The sequence below is a fragment of the Lottia gigantea genome (genome assembly GCF_000327385.1).
Source record: "Lottia gigantea unplaced genomic scaffold LOTGIsca_66, whole genome shotgun sequence".
Classification (NCBI taxonomy): domain Eukaryota; kingdom Metazoa; phylum Mollusca; class Gastropoda; family Lottiidae; genus Lottia; species Lottia gigantea.
In genome coordinates, this window is record NW_008710245.1 from 9,506 (window position 1) to 20,050 (window position 10,545).

General features: G+C 30.5%; 1 protein-coding gene across 1 annotated transcript; it reads left to right on the forward strand.

Moving 5' to 3' along the window:
• Positions 1-328: 328 nt before the first annotated feature.
• On the forward strand, positions 329-9,816 carry LOTGIDRAFT_129702 (hypothetical protein; the record flags this gene model as incomplete). The annotated part of the gene is made up of 20 exons (XM_009064848.1): positions 329-660; positions 965-1,049; positions 1,315-1,419; positions 1,718-1,826; positions 2,328-2,436; positions 2,960-3,025; positions 3,503-3,596; positions 3,717-3,823; positions 4,228-4,310; positions 4,564-4,673; positions 4,981-5,108; positions 5,407-5,485; positions 6,182-6,333; positions 6,680-6,768; positions 6,952-7,028; positions 7,422-7,493; positions 7,841-7,997; positions 8,681-8,821; positions 9,328-9,439; positions 9,711-9,816. 20 exons carry the CDS (start codon positions 329-331, stop codon positions 9,814-9,816), a joined length of 2,313 nt encoding a protein of 770 aa, XP_009063096.1.
• Between the last annotated feature and the right edge of the window lie 729 nt (positions 9,817-10,545).

Sequence of the window (10,545 nt, forward strand, 5' to 3'; positions counted from 1 at the left end):
CCATTCTTACAACTGCTAAATTTGTGCATCATGTGATACGCAAACCATATCTATGACATCATGGCCAATCTCTCCTCAGGTCCGTAACTATCGCCCAGAAGATCAGATTGTTTGTTCAAAGAAATTGTTATTTACTATTAATTTTGTGGTCTGAAATCATAGTCTCGAACAAGTTGCTAAGGGAGATAATTCATATGGTGTCAACAAAAAACACGCCCCTGTTCACCTGTCTTGATTTATCGGAAAATATAACCGTATACCTAATTACACCTGCGAGAGGTAAACAATTGATGTGGAAATTAAATTGATTACTTTTCAATAGGCCGGAATGGATGGTAAAGGTTCTGTTCGTCAAAGATGCTCCAAGTTCATCGGGGATGAAAAATCTCCAGAAAAGCAAATTAGTCAAAAACTGCATCAAGATGATAATGGCGATCCGAAGAAACATGTTTCTACTCTTTTGAGAGAGAAAGCCTCTCCCCCATCTCGGAGCAGAGAGTCAGTAGATGGGAAAGAAAATCATGACCAAGAAGTGGACGATATTGATGATAATGATGACAGTATAGGACGATCAGCCTCCTATTATTTCTGTCTCCTGGTATTTACATCAGCATCCCTGGCTTCACGTCTGTACAATATTGAAAATCCATCACATATCTGGTAAGTTTGTGCATTTAAAAAAATTAATGTGAAGAGGTCTTAGACTCTAAAGATGGATTTTGATCATGAATTCTTATTTGATAAGTTGCTCTGATTAGCCTATTTATTTGATTTGAAAAATCTTTCTTTATGACACTGACAGTTACCTAGGCCTACTTTCCTGTGGAAACTTTTGCCAACCAGTCGCTAATAACTAATATGGCATTTTGTATGAATCTATGTAACTAAATTAATATCTGATTGATCATTAATTGTGTCTTAAGTAAATTTTTATGTTTCTGTTTAATGAATATTTCTATTTCAGTTGGGATGAAACACATTTTGGAAAAATGGGAAGTTGGTACATTAACAGGACATTTTTCTTTGACGTTCATCCACCTTTAGGCAAGGTTTGTGCACTTAAAAGTCACACATTCTGTGTCCACATTACTTGAACATGGTTTACAAAATAGCAACAACACGCATTTTGCTTTAACTGTTTTAATTTTTTCAGTTTTAAGTCCAATTATGATTATTCTGGTGTATTTTAGGGCATGAATACAACAAATATTCTTATCTAAAATGTTCAAAATGGAAGCCACTGTATCATCATAGTTTACATGCAGTGTGAAAACTCAAGATTATGGAATTAAATTTTAATTTGTCTATTTGCAGATGATGATAGGATTAGCTGGTATTTTAACAGGGTATGATGGAAGTTTCCCTTTCAGTAAACCAGGAGATCCATATGATGATACACAATATGTTGGCATGAGAGTGGTAAGTATTATTATTGGCATAACAATACATTATTATATTAAGCTCAGTTTATACTGTTTTAGAAATCAGAATAATCAACATTAGAATGTAAACTTATGGCTTTTGTAAAAGAACCCATGAAATCCTAAGGAGTTTCAACAAATATTGCTAACAATAATTCTTGAAAACTGTATTCAGAATCTTTGCAAATAGTATAATTTGACTAGTTAACGTTTTTCTGAAAAGTAATGGAAATTTCAGTTGAAAAATTCTCACTCAATTATAGATATCAAGAATATTTTGCTTTGTTTTATTTTAGGCCTGTGCTTTGATGGGAGCTGCAGTTGTGCCTTTATCATTTCAAATAGTTTGGTTACTGACACATTCCCTAGTAGCGTGTATTTTAGCTTCATCACTCATTTTATTTGGTAAGTTTATAAATTTGAAATTATGAATTTGTTGTTAAAATATATAATCTTGTTAAAGAGGTGTTTTCTCCATGTCATTGATACCATCAAAACCTGAAAAAAGTATGGAAAATTGTAGCTAATAAAAAATTACTTGAATAAGGGTTTCCCATTATCATCAAATCCCGTAATCATATCTTAGAAATCAGATTTATTTACATTCTGAAACAAATAATTGCATTGGCTGGATAATGCTACAGGAAGTATATTTGCTTGAGTAAAACAGAGGAACACTTGATGCCCATCTGAAACAAGGTTTAGTTTAAAAAAACAAACCTATTAGATAGTATACATATTTTAATGTTTATTTGACAACATTATTTTACGGTCCTTTATTTCTGTCTCATGAGATAAAAAGAGTTTTGATGACTGATCATACAATGACATACGACTTAGATGAAGGTCCAATTTATTTCAGGATATTTAAAACTTGAATAATTTATTTGATTTCTATTTAATTAGATACTGGTACTTTAACCCTCTCTAGACATATTCTACTAGACCCCATCATGTTGTTTTTCATCATGGCAGCTACATATTCCATGCTCAAATTCTTATCTTTTAATAAAAAGTAAGTACCGGTACCAATAATGCTTTATGTTAGTATGCTTCTCTCTAGATCTATTCTTACATGGATATAGAGTCAGTCATTGGCTTTTAGAAACTGGATTATTTTATCAGTGTGAGTTGCGTTCATTTTGTTTAACTTAATTTTCCCTTATGTACCATATATATCGTCGATTGGTCAATTGTTTACAGACACACATTTTCCTCAGGGACCTTTTCGTGCAAAAACCACTTCATTCATGTGATGCCAGCCAGACATAAGTATTGAAAGAAAATTGAATTGAGAACTTTATATCCGTTTTGATTCTGTGAATAGTTACTGTCAGTTACCTTTACAGATTTTGCACTATTTAACATCATCCAAACTAGGGATTTGAACATGATACAACTAAAAAGATGAAAATATTGAAGTCAGCCCGTTGTATAAAGACAAAGTGTTGTCAACTTTCAGGTTAAAGTAAGAGGCTTGGATTAAAGTCTTATTGTCTAGGATGTTATTACATTTAGTATTCTATTATTTATTTCAGATCTTATACATTTAAATGGTGGTTGTGGATGTTTATTACAGGTTTTTTCTTAGCTTGTTCAATTGGGTAAGCATGATACTTAATAAAATTTTAACAAATGAAAAAAACAAATGGAATTTTGATTAATATCTATTAAACTTAATAGCGATTTTCCATATTGCAAACTACATACATTATCTTGTGTTTTTGATATTATTGTTGTATTTCAGAGTTAAGTTTGTGGGATTATTTGTAGTTTGTGGCATTTTTTGTGATATTATTATTGTTGTATTTCAGAGTTAAGTTAAGGATTATTTGTAGTTAGTGGCATTATCTGTGATATTATTAGGTTATTTTTCAGAGTAAAGTTTTTTGGATTACTTGTGATATTATTATTTTGTATGATATTTAAGGGGGAAGTTTGTGGGATTATTTGTGATATTATTAGGTTATTTTTCAGAGTAATGTTTATGGGATTATTTGTGATATTATTATTTTGTATGATATTTCAGAGTAAAGTTTGTGGGATTATTTGTGATATTATTATTTTGTATGATATTTCAGAGTAAAGTTTGTGGGATTATTTGTGATATTATTATGTGGTATATCAACTATTATAGATTTGTGGAGTTTATTTGGAGACCTCTCTCTTACATTTGTAAGTATCATTAAGATCATAGATCATAAGTATTATGTATTTAAATATAGTAAATTCTAAGAATTTACAAAATTTATGTTTTTAGGGTATTAATTTAACAGATTTTTGTCTATTTTCCAGACGGACATTGTGAAACAATTTATAGCTAGAGTAATTGGGTTGATTTTAGTGCCTGCTGTTTTTTATATTATATTTTTTGGAATACATCTAAAAGTTTTAAATCATAGGTAAGTTAAGTTCTTTGTCTCAGACCATTTAGTCTTGACAATTGTACTTAAGGCATTTAACACAGGAAAGGGAGTATACAGACGGGAGACATAAACTCCTTTTGTTATTTTATCAAGAAATCAAGTTTTTTTTCATACATTAGCCTAAGTATACTTTGATTAACCTTAGAAGCATAAAAATGTTAGATCTATGTAAAGAACGCTTGAAGCTTCAACCTTGATGAGACGCTGGACTCTCCTAGTTCCATAAGGTCCAGATAATTGGGCATGCCCTGACACTCACAGAGTAATCATTGTACTGGAACCTAAGTTAATGGGCTTGGAGTACCTTTAGGTCTTGGACTCAATAGCTTAAAGTCAGGATATTATATTATATTATATACAAGGGTGTACTTCTTTTACAGTGGTAATGGAGATGGATTTTTTAGCTCAGCTTTTCAAGCTCAACTTATTGGAAATAAATTATATAATGTCAGTATGCCTGCTAGTAAGTGTCATAACTTTTTTTTGAGTCTTTCAATATATAACTTGAGCTCTTACTCCCTAACCTGAACATCAAAAGGTTTGGTACAGAATGTCAATACAGTGGTGCAGGTCTACTAGATTACTTGACTTACATCTCAACGTTTTGTTGTGGTATTATCCGTAGTATATATATGCTAATTCAATGGGATTTACCCACAAAAGTCGGAAGACATTAAATCATCTAAGTGTGTTCAGAATATTGGTTTCATTTCTAGACATTGCTTATGGAAGTGTCTTAACTTTAAAACAAAGAAGAACTGGTGGAGCATATCTACACTCACATTGGCATCTTTATCCAGATGAATTACCTCCCAGACAACAGCAGGTAAGTCAATTAACTTTCAGAATCGTGCATCATTACTTATATTAATATTAAGTAGGCTTCAGAATCATTACAGTATGATGTGCTTGGTTACATCAAACAAATGGTTTGAGGACCTTAAATAAGTCATCTTTCCAAATTATTCCAGTCAACCCAACTTTAATGGGTATGGATAATTAGGGAAAGATCAATGCCAAGATGTTTGGTCAGGGACCAGCTGCTGGAAAGGATCCTTATGAACCTGTTATCCTTGTAAAAAATAGTTGTTTCTTTATTTTTTTTAAATATCATTATGAATTATATTTCACAGGTAACAACATACAGTCATAAAGATGAGAATAATTATTGGATCATAAAACCAGCTGATAGAAACGTTGATATGAATTCTCCACCACAATTTGTACGGAGTGGTGACTCTATTAGACTAGAACATGTAGTGTAAGTAATATAATTGATTTATAAAACCAGCTGATAAAAACGTTGATATGAATTCTCCACCACAATTTGTACGGAGTGGTGACTCTATTAGACTAGAACATGTAGTGTAAGTAATATAATTGAGTTATAAAACTAGCTGATAAAAACGTTGATATGAATACTCCACCTCAAAGTTTATGTAGAGGTGACGCTATTAGACTAGAACATGTAGTGTAATTAAGATTGTGTTATATTATTAAACTAGCTGATAAAAGATCAAATTGAAATCCACCGGGGTGTTTTATATTTTCTATTGTAGAACGCATAGAAATCTTCACAGTCACAGAGAGCCTGCTCCTATTAGTAGACGACAGTATCAAGTTTCTGGTTATGGACAGGTACATTTTTCAAATTTCCTGCCTTTTTTCCTCTTAAAACTGATGATAAAATCCAAAATCATAGGCTTTAGCTTTAGTTAATAGTTTATGTAAGACCAAACTGTCCAATATTAGAACATCTTAATCAAAATTAGCAATAAATGAAGAAGTGTTAGAGACAAAGGATTCCATAAAAGGGGTCTTACAGGCTTTTAATGTAACCAGATGCTGACGAGATGACTTAATGATCTTTTTTTTAACCCCAAATAGAACAAAGTTGTTACATAAAATACTAATGTTGTATGGGAATATCTAAACAGATGGACAAGGCTGCATTATGATTCAATTTCTTATTTTCATTTATGAAATGGTGTTCTAATGACTTGGAAAAAATACTAGTTTGTCTAACATGATCATAATTAATTCATATATTAATTCACAATTAGCTAAATTAAAAGAGTATTACCAGCAGAATTCCAATGATTGACTGATCAAGAAAGGTCAAAAAGTCTTTTTTTGTGTTTGTTTTGTTTTTGGTTTTGTGTACATATATGGACATTTATGATTGATTAAAACTCTTCATTATATGCAATAAGAACAAAATGATATGATTAAGAATACATAATTCATTAGAGACACCAATTATCAACTTTGCTTAATTTGACACTAAAATATATGGAAACCCATCTTTAATGAAATTTGTATGGTATATATTAGAATGGTACAGGTGATGCTAATGATATTTGGGTGATTGAAATACAAGGTGCTAGTAAAGGAACTCCAGTACAAACTGTCAGATCTAAATTAAAAATTATTCATCTACATGTACGCTGTGCTTTACATTCAAATGACAAAAAGTTACCAAAATGGTAGGTTTTTCTTACATTTAAATTTTGATTGATTCGAAAGAAAAGATTTTCTGCCTTGCTTGCAAAGTCTGATATTTTTTGCATCATTTGAATTAATAACATAAAAATGATTTTGACTCAAGATATTTCACTGTTCTTTTATAGAATGGTATGACAGTAATATTACAAACCCTTATTTTTACAATAGATGCAACTGTATTGAGGAAGACCTCAGGGATAAATTAAGCTGAAAGTATTTAAAGAATTGCAAAAAAAAAAAACCATACATAGATGCTCTTACAACATTTTATCAGAAAAAGAAATTTTTCTTTTGTTCATGTTTAATATCATCACCAATATTTTGTAGGGGTTGGGAACAGTTAGAAGCTACATGTCATCCTAATATTAAAGAACCTAAAGCTTTATGGAGTGTAGAGGAAGTCAAAGATGATAGATGTAAGACATGGAATTCACATAATATCCATCTTAGCTTAACCATGGCTTAAATGCCTACTTAATCCCACAGAAGAAATGTAACAATAAATTTTATTAATGCTATTCTGCAATTGTACTTCAAGTGATCTTTCTTTTTCAAGTGTTTTTATAAGTAATAATGTTAATTTGATGATCTTATTTCAGTACCCAATGTGAATTTTGATGTCTATTCACCAAGTTTTATTGATAAAGTTATAGAAAGTCATGCCGTAATGACTCAGGTTTGTCATCTATTGATTATAGACTCGTGTATTGTATCCACTATGACAGCCATTATTTTCAGAGGCAGACGTCATGTACTCTATGCTAATAGACAACACAAATAGTAATTAATAGAAATTAATTTCAGAACTAGCTGATTCACAGAATTGGACTATTTAATAGGTTTTTGGCTTAAAAGAGATGTGCATGGTACAAGAAGATGATTGCATCTATTTCGAATTCTTCTGTCAAGTCTATATCAAGACAACAGGTCTGCTCAATGACTTTTCAATGTTTCCTACTTTGCAGGAGGATTTTTAAAAGATTGTTTTGACTATATCCGTGACTAGTGATGTTAATTTCGTGTTTAAAAAAATATAATGTAATATATTATGTTGTATAATATCTTCTAGGGAAACAGTGGGTTAAAACCTAAAGAAGGAGAAATAACATCAAGACCATGGCAGTGGCCCATCAATTATAGGGTATTTAAATCATTACATTTCTACCTCCATCAAGTCACAATTCAGATTTCAAATGCCCTTAAACTTAACTGGTAAAATACCATTATTTTCATCTGATTGGTTTTCAATAGATTTAAATATGGTTACATTAACCAATCATATTACAGTAGTTCCTAAAATGTAAGTTAAGTTACCCCATGTCAGACAACTGTATGATTGATTTAAGAACCTGATAGGAGCATCAAAAATCAAAAATGTTAATATAGTTGCAAGTATCAGGAAGCTACCATTAAAAAAAAGAGATCTTGAGAATGATATTTATTCTGACTATATTATCTGACTAATAAGATATATTGAAATATTTTCAGGGTCAGATATTTTCAGGTAAAGATTATAGAATATATCTACTAGGTAATCCTGTCATATTCTGGTTATGTTTGGTTGTCATGGTGATATTTTTGATGATGTTTACTGTATATTCTATACGCTGCCAGAGAGGAATCAAAATACCTAAAGTTTTAAAAGGTATAGTATTATGAAATTTTGTTTGTTGCCTGCCACTGTGTTCTGTGTTTAGCTGGTTACTCAACCTACAGTTTAATGTAAGATAGACAATTGGTTTAAAGCTATTGAGTTGGTAATGTCTAGTAAAAAAAAACTGCCTCTATTGGTTAATTTTTACGCAATTTTACCCCCAAAAAATTGCATCGCTAAAACTTATAGCCATGAAATTTTTTGTAACAAAATACTGCTTTGAGGGGATTTAGGAATTAACGTAAATGCAAACACATAATAATATTGCTGATAGTTTTAAAGGTGGGTTCCCTTATTTTCATCTATGAAAATGAAAATGCTAATTCTTATATTAAAAGAAAGGTGTTCCAATGACTTGGTAAAATACCAGTTTGTCTCAAATGTCCATAATTAATTCATAATTAGCTAAATTAGAAGAGAATTACCAGCAGAATTTCAACAAGTGACCGATCAAGAAAAGTCAAAAAGTCTTTTTTTGTTTATCCAGACTGTACATACATGGACATTTATGATTGGTTACAACTCTTAATTATATGCAATAAGAACACAATAATATGATTGAGAATACCTAATAATTCATTAGAAACACAGATTTATCGAATAGTTTGCTTAATTTGACACTAAATAATAAGGAAACCCATCTTTAAGTATTTCTATATTTGGATTAATTTCAGCCTACCATAATAAAATGTTCAATGCTTGTTGGTGGTTGTTATTGGGATGGAGTTTACATTATTTACCATTCTGGACAATGACCAGAGTTTTATATTTCCACCATTACTTTCCTGCCTTTTTATACAGTGCTATGTTAACAGGTAAACTTGTGTTACATCTATATTGTTAATATTAGGTTTGAATCTGTTATGTGATGCATTTAGCTCATAAGTCATCACATCTCATAAGTCATCACATACTCATGGAATGTACAGCTCATGATGTTACTTTTGACATCACCCTGTTATGATTTATTACATTACTCATTCAACTTTTTATGTTATTCCTGGATCACTCTTTACCCAACTTGTGATGTTTCTATTGAAATTACTCTACCCAGTTAATATCTTTCTTGATAATCCTCTTTGCTTTACCTGAAGTTACTCTGATATCACGCTATTAGGCCGGTAATTTATTTTCTTTATTTATGGATTTTGTCTTGAATATGATTTTTTTTCTTTGATTTCTGGAAAATTGAGGTAGGAGAATCTGTAAAACAAGAAAATGAATTTGTCTGGCTTCCTGATCTTGAAAAATTGAATAGTCTCACCTTCCCTGTCACAGATACTTTGATCAATTACAATTTATCATATTGAATATATTTCAGGTATAATGTTGGACTACATGATAGCAAGGGTGTGTTTTTTACTACCAGAAAAATATATAGCCAAATTTTACCTTGGTTCAATATTAACTGTTTTATCTTCTATAGTGTATAGGTAAGATGTCACTTGTCAGCTTTTATTTACCCACTTGTCATTCAAGCTAGATTGGACTCTAGTTATCTATCATGTATAATTACAAATATTTCAACCATGAACCGTGAAAATTATCCAAAACCTTCAAATCTTTTTGAACTGTCATCAGTTTATAGGTGACGCATGTTGAGATTTCTTGCCCAGTTCTCTAGGCCTACTAGAAAAAAAATAATAATTTGTTCTTTGATAATGAATTTTTCATTTTGATTCTAAATTGTTTTATTTTTTTCAGCTTCTATCTATTCCATCCAGTGACATATGGAATGGCTGGGCCCATGGCTAGTGATGAAAATGGAATGATGTATGGTTTAAAATGGGTTGAAGCTTGGGATATCTAGAATATTGGAAATAATGTGGTTGTGCTGCTGAGAAAATTAAATGTAAAATCTTAGCATTTCTTATCTATTTGATTTCGTAATACATTCCAATTTTGTATATTGTGACCAACTTATAATTGTTATTGTGATATGAATATGTATTAATGCACCCTATATGGTCACTGACATTCAAGTGTGTAAATTCACAAAAACAATCTTAGTACATCAGTTTGTAGACAATTACTTTCACGAAAGTAAATACTAATAGGGGTACAACATATAAGTACTATTACCAGATTTGTTAAAGAATTCAATTTTTATAAGTGTAATCTCAATTATTGGTTATGAAATATGTCTGATTAAGTAATGACTTTTGAGATTTAGTATAGAAGTGAAATATGTCAGATTTAGTAATGACAATGTCTGATTTAGTATTAAATGTGTCAGATGAAGAAAAAAATATGCCAGATATAGTATGGTAGTGAATCATGTCTGATTCAGTTATAAAATATGACTGATTTTGTATTGAAATATTTTGTGAAATACAGGTTTAGTAAAGAAATATGTCTGATTTACTAATGAAATATGTCAGGTTTAGTAAAGAAATATGTCTGATTTACTAATGAAATATGTCAGATTTAGTTAAGAAATGTCTGATTTAGTAATATTATATGTCTGATTTTGTAACGAAATAAGTCTGATTTAGTAATGAAATATGTCAGATGAAAGTAATTATTTAGTTATGAAATA